Source organism: Trichomonas vaginalis, chromosome V (genome assembly GCF_026262505.1).
Source record: "Trichomonas vaginalis G3 chromosome V, whole genome shotgun sequence".
Lineage (NCBI taxonomy): Eukaryota > Parabasalia > Trichomonadida > Trichomonadidae > Trichomonas > Trichomonas vaginalis.
The window spans coordinates 32,780,915-32,799,493 of record NC_067207.1 but is presented as its reverse complement, the minus strand read 5'-3'; the positions used below and the strand labels follow the sequence as shown (position 1 = coordinate 32,799,493).

General features: G+C 33.7%; 9 protein-coding genes and 4 pseudogenes across 13 annotated transcripts, besides 3 other annotated features; 10 read left to right on the top strand and 3 right to left on the bottom strand.

Moving 5' to 3' along the window:
• Positions 1–18,579: part of a mobile genetic element that runs on past both edges of the window.
• TVAGG3_0445880 (uncharacterized protein) lies at positions 2,468–2,869 on the top strand (the record flags this gene model as incomplete). Its single annotated transcript, XM_051234392.1, has 1 exon — positions 2,468–2,869. The coding sequence occupies one exon, from the start codon at positions 2,468–2,470 to the stop codon at positions 2,867–2,869; it is 402 nt and encodes a 133-aa protein (XP_051104122.1).
• Positions 2,889–3,041, top strand: TVAGG3_0445870 (uncharacterized protein; the record flags this gene model as incomplete). The annotated part of the gene is made up of 1 exon (XM_051234391.1): positions 2,889–3,041. The coding sequence occupies one exon, from the start codon at positions 2,889–2,891 to the stop codon at positions 3,039–3,041; it is 153 nt and encodes a 50-aa protein (XP_051104121.1).
• TVAGG3_0445860 (phage tail repeat-like family) lies at positions 3,061–3,645 on the top strand (the record flags this gene model as incomplete). The annotated part of the gene is made up of 1 exon (XM_051234390.1): positions 3,061–3,645. The coding sequence occupies one exon, from the start codon at positions 3,061–3,063 to the stop codon at positions 3,643–3,645; it is 585 nt and encodes a 194-aa protein (XP_051104120.1).
• TVAGG3_0445850 (uncharacterized protein) lies at positions 3,691–3,921 on the top strand (the record flags this gene model as incomplete). The annotated part of the gene is made up of 1 exon (XM_051234389.1): positions 3,691–3,921. The coding sequence occupies one exon, from the start codon at positions 3,691–3,693 to the stop codon at positions 3,919–3,921; it is 231 nt and encodes a 76-aa protein (XP_051104119.1).
• Positions 4,008–4,045: a mobile genetic element.
• Positions 5,224–5,260: a mobile genetic element.
• Positions 5,545–6,194, top strand: TVAGG3_0445820 (annotated as a pseudogene). Its single transcript has one exon. A coding segment is annotated over exon 1 (650 nt).
• Positions 7,077–7,412, top strand: TVAGG3_0445810 (uncharacterized protein; the record flags this gene model as incomplete). The annotated part of the gene is made up of 1 exon (XM_051234388.1): positions 7,077–7,412. One exon carries the CDS (start codon positions 7,077–7,079, stop codon positions 7,410–7,412), a length of 336 nt encoding a protein of 111 aa, XP_051104118.1.
• Positions 8,470–9,408, top strand: TVAGG3_0445800 (organellar and viral DNA polymerase type B; the record flags this gene model as incomplete). Its single annotated transcript, XM_051234387.1, has 1 exon — positions 8,470–9,408. The coding sequence occupies one exon, from the start codon at positions 8,470–8,472 to the stop codon at positions 9,406–9,408; it is 939 nt and encodes a 312-aa protein (XP_051104117.1).
• Positions 10,268–10,879, top strand: TVAGG3_0445790 (organellar and viral DNA polymerase type B; the record flags this gene model as incomplete). Its single annotated transcript, XM_051234386.1, has 1 exon — positions 10,268–10,879. One exon carries the CDS (start codon positions 10,268–10,270, stop codon positions 10,877–10,879), a length of 612 nt encoding a protein of 203 aa, XP_051104116.1.
• On the top strand, positions 11,406–11,597 carry TVAGG3_0445780 (uncharacterized protein; the record flags this gene model as incomplete). Its single annotated transcript, XM_051234385.1, has 1 exon — positions 11,406–11,597. A coding segment is annotated over one exon (192 nt), but the record flags the coding sequence as incomplete, so codon positions are not given.
• On the bottom strand, positions 12,355–12,804 carry TVAGG3_0445770 (protein of unknown function, DUF4106 family; the record flags this gene model as incomplete). Its single annotated transcript, XM_051234384.1, has 1 exon — positions 12,355–12,804. One exon carries the CDS (start codon positions 12,802–12,804, stop codon positions 12,355–12,357), a length of 450 nt encoding a protein of 149 aa, XP_051104114.1.
• TVAGG3_0445760 lies at positions 14,191–15,426 on the bottom strand (annotated as a pseudogene). Its single transcript has one exon. A coding segment is annotated over exon 1 (1,236 nt).
• Positions 16,857–17,351, top strand: TVAGG3_0445750 (annotated as a pseudogene). Its single transcript has one exon. A coding segment is annotated over exon 1 (495 nt).
• On the bottom strand, positions 17,573–18,428 carry TVAGG3_0445740 (annotated as a pseudogene). Its single transcript has one exon. A coding segment is annotated over exon 1 (856 nt).

The window sequence follows — 18,579 nt, the reverse complement described above, 5'->3', positions numbered from 1 at the left end:
TTTGACCGACATTAGTAAAAAGTTCATCTAATGGTTTAGTGTAGCAACTCTTGAATTTTCTTTTTCTATTGGAAGCATATTTTATCTATAATAAAAATGTCGAAAGATATTGCTTCCATGAGAGAAATACAACACAACCGACAACTCATTATGCAAGCTCTAAATAAGAACACAACAAACTTTTCAAACTATTCTAAGATATCTGAGTCATTGAAAGAAGGAAACTTAAAACTGACATTAAACCCAATGACAGATGAGTTTCTGTTTCAAGACAATAAAACCATACTGTCTGTATAAATCCAACAAAAGGAACTTTAAACGAGAAACCATAAATGAACTCTTTGAAGGCAGATGTTGACAACAAAGCTGACAAAGAATATGTAGAACGATGCAATAGCAAAAGAAGAAAGAAAAGAGCTAACAATGCTTATGCAACAAAAGAACATACTCATCCTGAACTAGCAGACAAAACATATGTTGACAATAAAATGTCAAGTGAAGTGACAAGAGCTGAAAAACGAATATTTCTAAAAAAGACTCATATACATTCTATATCTGATATTACAAATTACAAGAAACCTTAAACAGTAAAAGTGCCGTTGGACATACACATACCATTGCAAAATATTACAAACTTACAAGAAACCTTAAACAGGAAAAGTGCCGTTGGACATACACATACCATTGCAAATATTACAAACTTACAAGAAACCTTAAACAGGAAAAGTGACGTTGGACATACACATACATCTTCTGAAATAACAGACTTAAACGTTAGCCTTGAAAAGAAAGCAGACAAGAACCATACACATGATTTCTTCACAACTGTTTGCTATAGAAAGTATTGAAGGAACGGTTGAAGAAACTGGTGGGGATGCATTATATTGTAAACCTCCTAACTTTCCACAAGGTTTAACATCGGATGACGACATAACGACGATGGGAAACATTAGATGTAAAGATGTTTATGTCATGAAGGATGAACATAATATTAAATTCACTGCTCAAGATTTATATGACAAGAAAGCAGACAAAACAGAGCTTCAAACATTAAAGACAGAAATACTTCAAACATTATATCCTATAGCTCTATTTATACGTCAATGAACTCTACCAGACCAGAAGTAGTACTTGGTTTTGGAACTTGGAACTCAAATAGTCGACAGTTTTTGTATTGTGCAAACTCTTCAAAGGAAACAGGTGGAAGTAAAACGATTTCAGGTGAAAATTTACCTGCACACAGTTCACTACATTAGATTTAAGTACATCTCAAGCAGGTTGGCATAAGCATAAATTTTGGGATTGGTCAGCAATGACAAAAGGTAAAGGATATGATGTTAAAGACAACGTTCAGTTTGCTATAAATTGTTTCTGGGGTAACACTCAGGGAGATGGAAACCATACACATCGCTTACAGGATATACACAAACAACGGGACAAAGTAAAGAATACATGCCACCTTACATGACAGTTTACGCATGGTATAGAAATGCTTAGTCGTCATTTTCAACTTCTTTAGCATATTCGTCAGGAGTTGTCTTATATTTGTTAGGAACTGTCTTTGAAAGCATACCACCTTGAAACTTTGACAAGTTTGAAACGAGGTCTGGCAATAGTAGTTTTATCTTCTGCTTGCAGTGTGTACATTTTGCCATGTTTGCCTAAAACTTCATAATATTCTCTTGTATACTTTCTTCTATTTTTACGAACACGAATGTGAGTACCTGTCGGGTTCCCATTGTTGTCATAGTCAATAGTATTTTCATATGGGTCGCGTTTAGGTATTTCTATTTTTACTTTGTCACCTTTCTGAAGTTTGAAGCCCGGCATTCTTTCTTGTTTGTCTCTTTTGACTAAATTATTAAATATATAGTCTTCTCTAAGTCAGGGTTATTTTTCATTTCTTCGGGGAGTGGTTTCCCAAACCTTTTTGTTTACGGTTATTGTAAATATTTAAAACTTGTCTCATCTTTGCCTGGGAGAAGTGTCTATACTTGTCGTCATATGACATTTCATTTGCTTCACCACCTTGTGGTTGGTTTAAGTCTCTTAACATTTTATACAACCGTCAATGACACCAAGAGCAGAATGGTTTTGGTCGACAATGAAATATTGGTTTACATTTTTTGAACGCAGATAGTTTTTTACATCATCTGATTTGAAAGAACTTTCACAGTCAGATGTCAGTTTTGTTGGATGGTATTTGTCAACGAATATTGTCAAAGCAGTTTTCACATCTAAAATATTTTTGGACCATAATGGTATGGCTTCACAGTATCTTGTGTTTTGACCAACAAATATTAACCAGTATGGAGTCCATCTTCTCTATACCTCGGAATGTTTTCCAAGATATCCATAAACCAAGCATTTGGTGTTGAACTAAAGATTTTTATCATGAGTGCTTTTTTTGTTGCCTTAGAAACATAGGGGTCCTTGTTTGGATTCGTCATTTTTTAACCCATAAGAAATGGGTTTATTTGGCGCATTAGCAGGAGTCGCATCTAGATTTTTGCCCGCAGTGGGAACAATAGCTAGAGGTGCATTTGGAATTGGAAGGAAGATTTTGAGTACATTAGGTATACTGAAAGAGAAAGCACAACCTATTATACAAACTGTACAGAAAGGTTGGGAGGTAGCACGAGATGCAACAAATCTTATTCCAAATCCTGAAACAAGAGGAAAAGTTCAAGGATGGATGGACAATGTAGGAAGACAAGCAGGAAACTATTATAACAAAGCAAATGACTACTATAACCAAGCAGGACACTATATGGACCAAGGTGAAAGATTCTTTAACAGAGGATATAACCATGCACAACAGTGGGTAAGCAATAACCAACCTCAACCACCTCAAACGTGGGGAATGTAAAATTTTTTACTGAGATGAAATGAACAATACAGCATTGAGACAAATGGGTTCAAGATGGATTTGTCGACTTCCAGCAGTTACACCACGTGTTTGTCAAGTCCTCCCTATACCTCAGGAAGTTTTAGACCGACTTAAAAAACAACAACAACCAGTTGAAAACAAACCAAACTAAAATTTTTTACTGAGATGAAATGACCGAAGAAGTTGAAACGGTAGATTTGACACCACAAACAAAAAGTTCAGAACCATTGTCAAAACCTGTCAAAGAACTTACAGATGAAGAGAAAAATTCAATAATAGAAAGTGCCAGGTCTGGAAATACAAACCCTAACTACAAAGTCACTTTTCATAAAAATGGAACGGCTAGTATCTCAAAAAAGAAACAGACTCTCACAAATAAAATATTGAAGTCTGAAGGAGCTTTCGAGACAACAGATGGAAAAGTTTACTTCACTGACCAACAGTTCATTATAGAACATCTCATTGACTTAGAGTCGAAATATTCTAAACTTTACAACAAACACAAAAAGTTGAAAGGAAAACAAAAACAAATGGCATATGATATTTATGAAGATGTTGACGACACAACTGTTCCTGCAAGTGAAGTAAAGTCAGAGGAACCGAAAAGTGACGAAAAACCGATAGAAGAAGAAAAACCAAAAACTGAAGATAAACCAAAACCAAAGTTTAGTTTCCAAACTAAACCAAGTCAACCTTCATTAGCTGGTATGGGTTGGCGTCAAAGACTTATGGCAGCAGGCGGTTATGTAAAGTAAAGAAAAAATATTTTTTTTATTTTTATAAAAATGCCCCCATATAGAATGGATAGAAAATCTGCTAGAATAAAAGCAGAGTTACAAAGATATGGTTGGAGAGTTTCGAAGAATTTTAAATATAGGAAGGGAAGACCCATAAAAGTCTATGACAAATTGTCTGGTCTTCGCTACGAAATGGATTTGGAAACAGCACGTGCCAATTATCCAAACAGACTAGAGAGGTTAGAAGAAGAACGTCTTATGGACATGCCTTTCGATGTGTTAAACATTGCATGAAGTAAAAAATTTATTTTTAAAAAAGTGACATTTTTTAAATTTTATTTGAAATGTACGCTGAGTTTGTTGGAGAAGACCGTTGGGAATGTTGTAAACAGAAATTCATCAAAAGTGACACCTCAGAAAAGCTAAAATATTGAATTTTTGGAACTTTTGATAGAGCACGTTTTTAAATATTAATTAAAGTAAATGTATATTTTGTCAAGATTCTTTTTAATAAAAAAATAAAATTTTGAAGAAGAACACAAAATCTTCTGAAAAATAATATCACATAAACTCATATTATTTTCTAATATATAACTATTTTATATAAAAATCAAATTCAATGATCTTAAAAGCGAAGGATAAACCTCAAAATTTACGAATATAATGAGTGGGAATATAATGCTTATCTATCATAAAACCATATGAAATATCAATTTTTGCTTTACGCCTAATTTTTGACGACAATTAGCAAAAAATGTTAAATGTTAACACTCAGTCCATTTGAATATGAAAAATAAAATTGACTTTGATTAAATGTTTTTATTTATCATGCAATTCTTCTTGCGACCAAAGATTTGAATAAAAGTTCAAAAAATAAGATAGCTTAAAAAATAATATACGGTAGTGTTTACTAATAGATGAATAGTATATAAATTCTATTAAAATGGATTTGATCCAAAAAAATATAAAACCAAAAATAATTGTTATAATTTAAATGAAGAAGTAATTTAAAACGATTTTATTTATGATCAAATTTTATATATTTTTTTGGATCAAATCCATTTTAATAGAATTTATATACTATTCATCTATTAGTAAACACTACCGTATATTATTTTTTAAGCTATCTTATTTTTTGAACTTTTATTCAAATCTTTGGTCGCAAGAAGAATTGCATGATAAATAAAAACATTTAATCAAAGTCAATTTTATTTTTCATATTCAAATGGACTGAGTGTTAACATTTAACATTTTTTGCTAATTGTCGTCAAAAATTAGGCGTAAAGCAAAAATTGATATTTCATATGGTTTTATGATAGATAAGCATTATATTCCCACTCATTATATTCGTAAATTTTGAGGTTTATCCTTCGCTTTTAAGATCATTGAATTTGATTTTTATATAAAATAGTTATATATTAGAAAATAATATGAGTTTATGTGATATTATTTTTCAGAAGATTTCATTCTATATGCCTATGAAAAGTATTCTCAAAACTAACTTTTTCCTAATTATAATTAAATCTAGAATATTGTATTATGCTTAGTATTATTTCATTTTTCTCATTCAATTTAGAAATTACAAATGTCAAAAAATTGAGAGCTGTCACTTTTGATGAATTTCTGTTTATTACAGGAAACTTGTTTGTTAGATGAGAAATATGAAATGGCATACCATTTTAAAACAATATATTTTTACATATATTAAATGCTTCAGGTTGAAAAACAAACAAAAAGTAGCAGATACAAAACGCGTTAGACTATATCTTTACAAATGCTGGTAGGACTATTTCAGATGAAGAAATTTCATCCCGAGCATACAGGTTTGACTATCCAATTCGTTGGCTTCAAAGTCCTTCAGATGCAAAGGCAATAGGATTTAGAAGAGTTTTGTTTTCAAATAGAACTAACGCATTTATGTTCGCAGTATATTTTCATGGGCAGTATAAAGGTTCTGATGGTCTAATAGACAAATTTGACGAAATGAGAATCTTTACAGTTCGTTCAGACGAAAGTCTTGAGAAAACTCTAAATGACTTTCAAACTCAAATGAACAAATATTATTGGGAATTTCAAAAAAATACGACTCTTTACTAAATGGAACATACTATCTGAAACTAGAATATGACAAGATGAACTCCACCGTTTCATTTCAAAAGATTGAAATTAACCCTCCAAGAGATACAGAGTTTTTATTTTGGAAAGTAGACAAACGTTCTTGGGCACAATTTCTTCGGTTACTAAACCAGAACGAACCATTACACCAGATGGTCCATTTAAATTTATACTTCCACCAGCAGATTTTGATGGTTTATAGAAACGTGTTTGACCCTCAAAATGTTATGTGTCATGCAAGTTTCAGTTCAAGCAACAATAGTTTTCTATGTATTGGTAAGGACCTTTATGACATTGCTTCTAAATTCTACGAACCACCTAGTAACAGTTTCTCTGACTTTCAAGTTTGGTTCACAACAAATGGTGTGCAACATATTATTCCATTGTACTATGACTTTTATCTCGAATTGTCTTTCATATATAACTACGGAAAAGTGCTGAAAAAGTATTGAAAAATAATGTTTATGTTAGCATGTTAGATCTAACACGTTTTCTAACCACTTTTCTAACATCGTAGAAAACTCATGAAAACAATTTATTTTTGACACTTTCACAAAAAACATAAAAAAGTGGAGTTAAAATGAGATGTTTACTGAACTGGTTGGATGCCGCCTTCACAGGTTATGTAGAATGGTTGACCAGAGAAGTGAAGGAGACCCTTGAGAATTTGTATAATTCGTGGAATTGGACTCTCTCTGTTTGGAAGTAGTATCCAAGGACGTTTGTTTAGGAACTTAACAAGAGCTTCTCTTTTGGCGTCCTTTATGTCGTCGAAAGGAGTGTTTTCTGGTATTTGAATTGGAATTCCAGTCGAAATCTCGAGATTCAAGGCAGCCCTTCCAGAAATAGTGGTGAACTTGACCTTGGGCTTCATGACCTTGCGCAAGTAGTCTTTAACAAGCTCGTTAATTTAAATTAGGTAAACTGCCTCATCTAATGGCTCGATGTTGTCCATTGCTACTGTCAGTAAAAGTACTGCTACTGTCAGAAAAAGTACTGCTACTGTCAGTAAAAGTACTGCTACTGTCAGTAAAAGTACTGCTACTGTCAGTAAAAGTACTGCTACTGTCAGTAAAAAGGAAAATTTGAGAGGGTTTTCGACGATAAAGTACTGCTACTGTCAGTAAAAGTACTGCTACTGTCAGTAAAAGTACTGCTACTGTCAGAAAAAGTACTGCTACTGTCAGAAAAAGTACTGCTACTGTCAGAAAAAGTACTGCTACTGTCAGAAAAAGTACTTCTACTGTCAGTAAAAGTACTGCTACTGTCAGTAGAAGTACTGCTAGTAGCAGAGATTTTTATCGTTGGTGGTCCGACGGTTAAGCCACAAACGAATGTCCGACGTCCCTCTTCCTGAACGCCTTCCCAAACCAGAGGAACCTAAAGCACCAACCCCTGCACCTCAGCAACCTCAGTTCCAGCAAGTACCTCCGAATTACTACCAATTTCCACCTCAAGGTTACTACCCACCACAAGGCTTCCCGAACTACCCTCCTCAGCTTATGCCTTACTTCCCCAACCCTTGGTTGTTCCAGCAATTCCAATCTCAATCCAAATCGAAGAGAGACCAAGAGTTCGAAGAAGGTCTGAACCGCTTACGCAAAGAGTATGCTACAGCTCCAATTGAGAGAAAGTTGTTGCTGAATTCAGCAAAAATAATGTTTAGGTGAAGAGGTGAGATTTCACCTCTTTTCTCACCTGTTTTCTCACCCTCTTGAATTTTCATGAATTTTATATATTAATGTTTTCGTTAAGCCACTTTGTGCCGTCAGTCAGTCAGTTTAGGAAAGACTTTAGAAAGTTGTTGGAAAATAAGTCCTGGGAAGAGTATTATAAGGCATTTTGTGAAGAATATAGCAACCGTCTGAATTCCGGCGGTTGCTTTTTATACAAAATTCATGCAGGAAATTCTTGAGTTTTGGTTGAAAGAATACGGTGGAGCCAAAAGTGGCTCGACCTCAAAACAAACATTTTATGAGCTTACAAAGGGTGTTATGAATGAACCATTTATTTTTGCTGAATTCAACACAAAATGAACGAAGTGAAGATTTGCACTTCGTCAAAATGTGAGTAAATACCTTTGAATTCAACACAAAATGAACGAAGTGAAGATTTGCACTTCGTCAAAATGTGAGTAAATACCTTTGAATTCAACACAAAATGAACGAAGTGAAGATTTGCACTTCGTCAAAATGAACGAAGTGAAGATTTGCACTTCGTCAAAATGTGAGTAAATGAACCATTTATTTTTGCTGAATTCACCAAAAATAATGTTTAGGGTAGAAGGTTAGATCTAACCTGTTTTCTCACCTGTTTTTTCACCCTCTTGAATTTTCATGATTTCATCGTAAATGTTTTGTCAAACATGAACGTATATGTTTTGTCAAAACTTCTTCGTAAATGTTTTGTCAAGACTTCTTCATCGTAATGAGCGTAAATCAGACAAAAATATATTTTAGGTGAAGAGGTGAGAACTCACCTGTTTTCTCACATGTTTTTTCACCTCATGAATTTTCATGAATTTCCTTAAGATAGAAAAAATAAAGTTAGTTTTATTTTATTTATTCTTCATTTTTTTGTATTTGACGAGAATGTTTAGGTGAAGAGGTTAGATCTCACCCGTTTTCTCACCTGTTTTTTCACCTCATGAATTTTCATGAATTTTCCCGAAATAAAAAATAAAACTAACTTTATTTTATTTATTTTTTTTATTTTGTATGTAAAGATATGATTTCAACAATCGGCACAACAGCAATTCAAACAACAGCACCAAACTCGTTAGTTATGAATCCTACGTCAATGTTGGTAGAGATGAAAAACTTCATTCCTTCTTCATATACTTTTGAAACAAAAATCCAGAAGATAAAGCAAGAACTTTTAACAAGTAATTTAGACTGTAGTGCGAAAGATGAAACAAATGAACAGTATCTTTATGAAATGCAGGACATTATTGACCATTTGCCTAAACTACCTGAAATCCAACAACAAAAACTCACTATTCCCGAATTTGACGAAATTGAAGTGAAACCAACTGACTCAGTAGAAATAAAGAAGTTCATACGAAAGGTAAATTATGAATTCCTTGGTTTTCATTGCAACCATAAGGTTATGGACAAAGATTGCGACATGGTATATAAGAATGTTTCTGACATATATAAATCTGAAGAATTTAAGACCTACGACAACTTTGTTTCGTTAGTTGCTGAATGTGTTTGGGAAATAAGAGATAAAGATAGAAGAGGTAAGGTATGGAATGAACAGATAAGACCCGCTATGTTTGAGTTAAAGAAAACCATTGACGCCTTAGTTGTTTTAGCAGGTAAGGTTTCAGAATATAACGCAAAAATGAACCCGCAATGTTCTAAATGTAAAGCAGCAATTAGGAAATATAACTACTCCGTCAAAGAGATAGAACGTATGAGAAACGACTATGCAGACTTAAAGAAAGAAGCAGAGAAGCCGGTAGAAAATAAAATGAACATGTTAGCATTTCTGAACAAAAACTATCCAACAGCAGAAGATTTCCTTCTGTCTGACGTCAAGAAGAAGTATAAAGAAACTTTCGGTATCGTTAAAACTTTTGACATACTAAAAGAAGAAATAGAAGCTACGAAACTGTTTAAGATTTCAAATATACATCGTACAATTCATGTAAAACGCTCATGAAAAAACAGGTGAGAAAACAGGTGAGAAAACAGGTGAGATCTCACCTCTTCACCTAAAATATATTTTTGTCTGATTTACGCTCATTACGAAGAAGTCTTGACAAAACATGTACGAAGAAGTCTTGACAAAACATGTACGAAGAAGTCTTGACAAAACATGTACGATGAAATCATGAAAATTCATGAGGTTAGAAAAGAGGTTAGAAAACAGGTTAGATCTAACCTTCTACCCTAAACATTATTTTTGTCTGATTTACGCTCATTACGAAGAAGTCTTGACAAAACATTTACGATGAAGTCTTGACAAAACATTTACGTTCATGTTTGACAAAACATGTACGAAGAAGTCTTGACAAAACATTTACGAAGAAGTCTTGACAAAACATGTACGAAGAAGTCTTGACAAAACATGTACGAAGAAGTCTTGACAAAACATGAGGTGAGAAAACAGGTGAGAAAACAGGTGAGATCTCACCTCTTCACCTAAACATTATTTTTATTGAATTCAGCAACAAATTTCTGAGTAAAATAATTTCAGGGATTTTTTTGACTAAGTGCAAAACTTCACTTCGTCAAAAAATGACATATGGCACGTGTCAAACCGTTGAGTTTTCACAAAATTTAAAAAAATAACTTGGGTGAGAAAACAGGTGAGAAAACAGGTGAGATCTCACCTCTTCACCTAAACATTATTTTTATTGAATTCAGCAACAAAATTCTGAGTAAAATGGCATATGCTTGCTTCCCTCGGAAAACCGAGAGAAGAGATTCCGTATGAAAATCATGAATTTCCTTAAGATAGAAAAAATAAAGTTAGTTTTATTTTTATTTATTTTTTTATTTTGTATGTAAAGACATATATGTCAAACAATGAGTTTGAAACAGTTAGAAAGATAGACAATGACACCAAATTGGTTAGAATAGGTGATTTAAACGTAAGATACTCAAAGAAATACAACAAATATTCTTTGTCAGACATTATATCTCCATCTGGAAAGAAAACAAACGACTGGGTTAGAAATGCTTCAACTCAGAAAATTTTGACAAGAAATCCTGTGCTTATGATATCGGTAAGATTCTATGGAACTGCAGCATATCTTATAGACAAAAGTCTTATACCAATAGTTTTGTTATGGTTAGACCCAGTTGTTGGATATAACTTCATAACATATGGTTCATTCGATACGGAACGTTGCAGTGAAGGCTTACTTTACATCGTTCAGAAACCGAAGGACTTCAATACAAAAAGATATAAGATAGGAAGAACATATAATATAACTCAAAGATATGACAGTACAGTCAATAGAGTCAAGGTTGTGTTTGTTAATGATATGAGAGCTGCAGAAACAGAACTACTTGAAAAGTTTGAGAAAATGTATGGTGCTCCCACGAAAGGTAAAGAAACGTTTGAAGTAGATGAGATAGATAAAGCTATAAAATTATTTGACGAAGTTGCTGAAAAATACATGTAAAGCGTTTATTTTTGGTCTTTTGTGAAAGTCAGAAAAAATAAAGTTAGTTTTATTTTTATTTATTTTTTTATTTTGTATGTAAAGACAGATATGTCAACAACAGAGAACACAACAACAGTTATAGTCCATGAAGCTATAAATGAAGAATATGAGTACATACAGTTTAACAAACAACTCCGTCTCATTCGTTCAGTCAAAGATGACATGTACCAAATGCAAAGTATTTTGACAGCATGTTTTGCACCCGACACTAAGAAACCACAAGACTGGTTTAGGAACCAAAGCACACAAGAACTTTTGAGCGAAGCACAGCGAGACCGACTTTTTTCTGGGTCGCCTAAAACTCATGAAAACAGTGAAGAACAGCGAGTAAGTAAAAAACCGCAGTCGCCAAAACTCTATGAAAACAGTGAAGAACAGCGAGTAGGTAAAAAACCCCAGTCGCCAAAACTCTATGAAAATCGTGAAAAATTGCCAAACGGTTTGAGAGGATATTATGTACATAGACTTCTTGTAAATGCTGTAGCAATGTGGGCTTCACCTCGTTATGCTTGGTATATTTACAGACTTCTTGACGAAATTCATAGACAAGAACGTGAAGAGATGGAAAAGAAACTTCATGCAAAAGATGAAGTCATTGAATCCAAAGACAAAAGCATTCAGAAAAGAATACCACGTTCGGTACCAAAAGGAAAGGAAAAGAACTATAAGTATATGATTTATACTGAAGAGATGGAAAATGAAGAAGACAGAGATATGGTTATGTTGCATTTAGTCAGAAGAAACAACAAAAGCTTTTACGACCTTGCTAAGATTTACAAATCTGACAGAAATTGGTTCTATCGCGAAAACTTACCGATTTCAATGACCCCAAATGAAGATGTGAAACAAATAGTTCAAGATACGTTACCTCAAACACACTATGATATGAAAGGTTGTACAATACTTACCTTCAAAGAAGATTTGCCATTGTTAAAGGAAAAAATAACAGAGTATTTTGACAACTTCAAACAAGTAGGGTAAATGAACCATTTATTTTTCAGGCAATTGCCTCGTCAAATCCTTCTGGCATTCCGAGTCCTTCCATCCGACAGGAAAAAATTTTCCCGACGACAGGAAGAACTCTTCCATCCGACAGGAAAAAATTTTCCCGACGACAGGAAGAACTCTTCCAGTTGTCCGTCCGTAAACCATTCAAATTTTCGAAAATTGAGAACTTTTTGGTCGAACTTCAGAAAAAGTTTTTCCTTCCGACAGAAAAAGTTCTTCCTTCCGACAGAAAAAGTTTTTCCTTCCGACAGAAAAAGTTTTTCCTTCCGACAGGAAAAGTTTTTCCTTCCGACAGGAAAATATTTTCCTTCCGACAGGACACAAACGGATGACTGGCGTTCCTCTTCCTGAATGCCTTCCAAAGCCAGAAGAACCGAAAGCTGCAGAACTCCAGCAGACTTACTAAGACTAAACACTTATATTTTTCAAGCTTGACTTTTTACAATTTGAACTTTGTTTGCGTAGATATGAATTCTGAAAGAAGTATGAGGGTCTTGTATGACTTTATACTTCTCCCAGAGTTCATGTCTGTCAAACTTACCTGCCATGGACTCTTTCATAAGTTCCATGAAATCGTCTTCGGACAATCCGGGGAAAAGTATAATGTCAGTAAGTATTCTTTTAACATCCTTACTTAAACTCTTTGCTGTCTGTACACATATTACGACTGAGATGTTAAAGTGTCTGAGCTTCTTAAGAATTCGACACATATCTTGTTCTCTGTTCTTTAACAAAGGATGAGAGGCGAAATCATCTAAGATAAGAAGACATCTATGAGGGTAAGTCTTCCAATCGTAAGATTGCAATTTCTTCGAAATGTATTCTATCTCTTTCTGTTTGTTTCTGAAGTGTTTCTTCTCTAATATTCTCTGCATTTCCTCATTTGGGTCTTTAAACTTAGAATTTATATACTCATTTATAGCATTATACTTCAAAACTCTTCTTTGGTACTTCTTTATCCAATCTAACAACTCAGTAATCCTTTATACATACTAACTTAGACTTCTTTATAATATCTTTGAACGAATTGACGGTTTGGTCAAATTGACCAGAAGTACTACAAATAACAACTAACTCATAGAATGGGTTCTTCTCATCTAGTTCTTGTTGTTGTGCAGCCATTTTAAGATAAGTGAAAGTCTTACCCGACCCAGGTGGTGCAATTAGACCTGTTATACCATTCTGAGCAAATAAGAACTTGTCATGTATAGGCTTTATCTGAGCATTTTCTAACTTCCTCTTGTTCTTGTTTTAAAACATTCTCAAATTTCTTGTCAATGTCAGCAAACTTTTTTCTAACATATTTTTAGAAAAATTAAAATTTTTATCTTTTAGAAAATGTCTTAGCGATTTCGCTATCTATATTCGAGACAAGCTTTTCGACAGCAAAACATCTGTCGACCATAAAATCTTACATATAGTGTAAACAAGAAAGGGGAATTTGTTCTAAAGTTCTGTTTCTGGGAATATGACAAGAACCATAAAACATTAAGCAGAGCAGTCTTAAAATTGTCAATGACAGACTTGTTGACAGAGATGACACCGATTGGAAAGATGAAGTCCAACAAAAGTTCTTAGAATGCAAAGAAGACACATGCGCTGTTCTTGAAGATGAAATAGAAAACAGAATAGATGAGCTATTAAAGGACAAAGAACTTTTACATAAAATATAGTTGCGCCAAATTTGACATAACTCCACCAGAAAAGAAGAAGAGAGAAAGAAAGTAGAAGAAGAGAAGAAAGAACCTGAACCAGTTCCAGAGAAAAAGAAATTTGACATGTAAAAATAAAATTTTATTTTTAGAACATTTCTGGGTCAATGTCAATGTTCTCTTCCTCTTTAGGGGCAAACACTGGCTTAGACTCTAAAATCCTTTTTACCCAATTTACCTTGAACTTCTACAACTTTAGACTCATATATTCATAGTCGTCTGCTTTCTTTGGTTCATAAGGTATAACAAGTTTGTATGCTTTGCCTTCTTTAAGGTTTTGAGAACCTTCTGTCAAAACTTTCTTTGGACTGTTAACAAACCTTCTATGTCTAAGTCTTCAAATTTCGCACCATTTTTAGTCACAATAGCAAACTTAACTGGTTCGATGTTCCAAACTTTGCTGAATGAAGACTTTTCAAAATGGTAGAAGTAAACATTCAAATATGTGAATGGGTCTAGTTCTTCTTTAAGTCCTGACATGTACTTGTTTACTGAGATGAATTTCGTCATCTTTTCTATCGGATAAAAAAATATTTTTTTAAAAAAAATTTACTCAGAAAAATTTTTCTTTGTATATACACCATTCTGAACATCTAAAAGACTTTTGACATTTGCCAAGAATGTTCGTTTAGAAGCTGTCATATAACCATATTCTTGACAATATTGTTTATACGAATCGTACAATGACCTTTCATCTAATGACACAAAGTCAGTTTCATCTATGAACAGTTCATATACACTCTTGTTTGCTTCTAACAATGTTTGTCTCTCTTCGGTATGTGGAATTTGTCTTGGATTGAACTTAGAAATATCTAATGTCATGAAATATGAGAACAAGTGGTTGTAAAAGTCAGATGTCAAAGTTTCTGCTAAGTCGTCAAAATATTCTGTATCTTGCATATGAGAACTGACGTTCTGACAACTACATATCTTCTGTCAGAACTTTCTAACTTCATCGGAACAGCATTGTTTAAACCATAATGAAGTTTGCAACATTTTCACAAACTCTTTGGTCTTTATACTTTCTTTCAACAACTCCAACTTTGTCTGTTATAAGACTCTTCAAAGCATCTGAGTTCAAAACTTTTGTTGTATCTATACTTTGAAGTTCATTGCAAACTATAAGTTTCATATTCTCAATTGAAGAGTTAAATTTACCGCAGATGTTTTCTAAGTTTGTCATATTAGGGTTCGAATAACCTTCTAACAGTTTGCATAAGAATCTGTAAAGAAAGTATTCTTACCTGTTCCTTGTTTTCCAATTATAATGAGAGCAGTTTCATTTTAGCACTTGGATGTTGTAAAGATATTTGCAAACCAACATAAGATATACTCATAAACCCTTTTCGTTTCCATTGCATATAATTTCTTTGACATGGTCTAACCAAGCTTCTATAATATTTTCTTTCCATTCTACTTGTTCGTATTTATATCCAGTGAAGATAGAATAGAAGTTTGGAGAAGGTGTATAGAACTTTATACCTCGAACTGAAAAAATCTTCTAACTTTGACAATAAGATATCCCAAGCATCTAACATCTTCATTCCAACTTGTACGACTTTTATTTTCTTAAGTTTCTGTCTACATTCTTGTTCAGACACTATGTGTTGCTCTTGGTTTGTTAAAGACAACATCCCATTCTTTCATGACATAACATTCTGGGGCAGAGTCAACATAAATGACTAAACGTTTCAAATTCTCGACTGCTTTGTTATAGTCTCTAAATGGACACATATTTCTGAATGCTTGGAAGTCATAAAAATCTGAAACATCTATTCTGTACATTTTTATAAAAATAAAAAAAATATTATTTTTTTATTCTTGACTTTGTTGTTCCATTTGTTGCATTTGTTGTTCTTGAGCTATTTGTTGTTGAAGTTGTTCTTGTAATACAATACTTTCACCAGTTGCATCTTCCAATTCGAAACTTTCTGCCGTCATTGACAAATACATAGGACATAAAAGTTTTACAGGAACAAAGTTTGCGTCAAACTAATGTCAACGTTATACTTGCCAAAGTGTTTGAGTTCACTAAGGTTGAAAATTCTGCATTCGAATGAACAATAGGCAAACCAGCAGAGAAAGTATTGTTTATACGCATAAGTATCTTTTGGTCATAATAGTTTCTGTCGACATTCGAATAACACTTTGAACCTAAGTTTTGAAAACAATATATAAGATTTGGTGTGCTTAATGTCAATGGAATAGACATTCCTTGTATGACACCTTTTCCTGTTATAGGAAACTGTTGGTAGTAAAAACCAGAAATAAGTTTTGTATTATAGCTCATATCGTTTATAGTAAACTCAGTCGGACATCCAAACATAATGAAACCTGCTCTAGTTGCAGCACATGTTACACCCGTCCTTAAAGTATTAAATAAGTCAACAAAACCTGTTGGTGGTATATCTGAGTAAGTATCTTCAAAGGAGTATTTTTTACCATTCACAACAATAAAGTCTTCTGGTGTCAAAAGAGCAAAACAGGCTTTAGTCGTCATTGTGTTTAAGGTTAGTTTACAATATCGTCCTTGAGGACTTTGTAAGTTTGTTGTTATAGAATTATATGACTCAGGTTTTTTAGTCGTAATAGTATAAACCATTATGTCTTCTGCCATTTACTTAGCAAATAAACTTTAATGAAATGTGTGGTCGTCAATATTTTTATAACGTCTGGGAAACTATATTTAAATTCAACGTTTCACCTCCTTTCATAACGTATATCTTGTCAATGACATTATATGAAACACCACAGCAACCAATGTCGGGTTCTATTTCTTTGATGTTTATATTCGTCTGCCTCTGTCAAAAGTTTCAATAGTTCTTTCAAAACTTCATGAGGTGCAATGACATATGAGTTCACTTTTACAGGGTTGTGTTCGACCAAGTTTAACATTATACTTAAAGCTTGACAAATCTTCTCCTGAGTTTTGAAGTTTGTCTTCAGTTGTTGGTAGTCGTTTCGAATATCTGCAACAGAACTTAAGTCTCTGTTGACTTCAGGGTTGTTGGTTCTTTTACAGGAACAATTGTTATACCATCTTCGTCTTCGTATGGTTTCCCCACTTCAACATCTCTGTCTTTGACATTGACAATAACACTTTGACTGTTTGTTTGAGTTGGTGAATTTAACTTCACATCTGCCACCGCCATTAAACCTTTTGAAACACTTACGCTTCTATTTTTCGGAAATGACATTTTACTTAGAATAAAAAGATGGACGTATTCGAGTATCTCTTCGAATTGAAGCAGAACAAAGTTTACACACACAAACAATACAAATACATTGACAGAATAGTTCTTTACACAAACAATGGTAAATGTTATAGAATAGCAGTCTTTGCTGAACCTAAATATTTTCATAAAGCAAAGAAAGTTGGTATAACCGAGATGGTGAAAGTTCTTGACGTTGACAAAAATATACTTCAAAACTGACCGATATTACTAAAGGAAAGTTTATAATACAATATATGTCAAAACTGGCGTACTGTCAATATTTGACGGAGAGAAGTCAGTTCAAGAACAACTTACTGACCTGCTGCCAAAATCTGCTCGATGGAAGCTGTCGTTATGCCAATCTGAGGAGCCCCAGCAGGTTTCATCGAACGAATCTTCAAAAGAGCATCTTCCGTGAAAAGTGCTATTGGTTTTGTAAACTTCTTTGCTCTCAATTCATCTGGACCGTCTCTGTCACCAGTATATTGTATTTGAACTGTACCAACAGTTGAAATACCACCCATAAAGTCTTCTGAGTCAGCAAATGGAATGCCAAGCCAAAAGTTGAACGGTCTCCATTTGTATATTGAGTTTTTTGACTTCCTGTATGAGTCCATACTTTCACATATGGCATAATAGAACTTTGCATTTCAGGGTTAATGGTTGTTGTGAAGTTGTTGTTAAAGTTCATAGCATCTAATGTCAAGTTGTATGACCTCATATCCTCAACTGTAGAATATTCTTCTCTTGGATAATATTTGCCATCTATGTTTATATGATATTTAATACCAGGGTTGTAGAAACAAGAATAGTCATTTATAGTTCGTCTGAACAGTACAAACATAGTATCTGCATGTTTCATTGCAGTTGTTAAAGCAATATCTGTTCTTGCACCTGGGTCAGCACTTTGGTTTCCAACTTCACCTGCAAAGTCTTTGACAGATATTTGGTGTATAGGGAACATAAGTGGAACTGCAATATATTTGGCAGCTAAAGCATTTGAAATATCTGGGTCCAAATATAAACGGCAAGTCTGCTTTCTATTCTCTTGCATTTCAAATTTTTCGCATGTGAACTTAACTGGGTCCCAAGCAGTTCCAGCAACATTGAAATAATAGTTTACTTCAGTGTTGAGGTTTGAGAAACCAAAGTCTAAGTCAACTTTGTCTTTGCAAAAGTCACAGAACTTGGCTCCACCAGTTCCAGCTACAGTAATGCTGAATGGGTCTTGTGTTGGTGCAATGACTAAGTTATTTTTGCTTGGAGTAAGTTCAATAGAAATTTTTCCTGCCCAGTTTGGCAAGTATCTTAAAAACCTGAAGATGAGGAAAGATGACAAAGGAACTCTAAGTTTCAGTTTTACTTTAGTGGCAGCATTTCCATCTGAACCAGAAAGGTTAACATAAACTCCTGAACGTTAGGGTCAAGTCTTCTTATTTTCTCAATAGTTGCATACTGGTCTGTTTGTTCTCTAGCTTGTGGTTGTACTGAGTTTCTCAAAGCGAACCATTCATAGTTTGCCCATGTTACTGTTTGAACTAAGTCAGAGTTAGAATATATCTTATATCCCATGAAAACTTCTGGAGCATATTGTATCCGACATAGAAAATTCCATTGCAACCTTTCTTGTCAGACAACTTGGCAGAAGGTTTTATTTCAATGTCTTGTTCCACGTATAAGAATGAGTTGTCAATAGAAATAATATGAAACCTGTCGCAAGCAA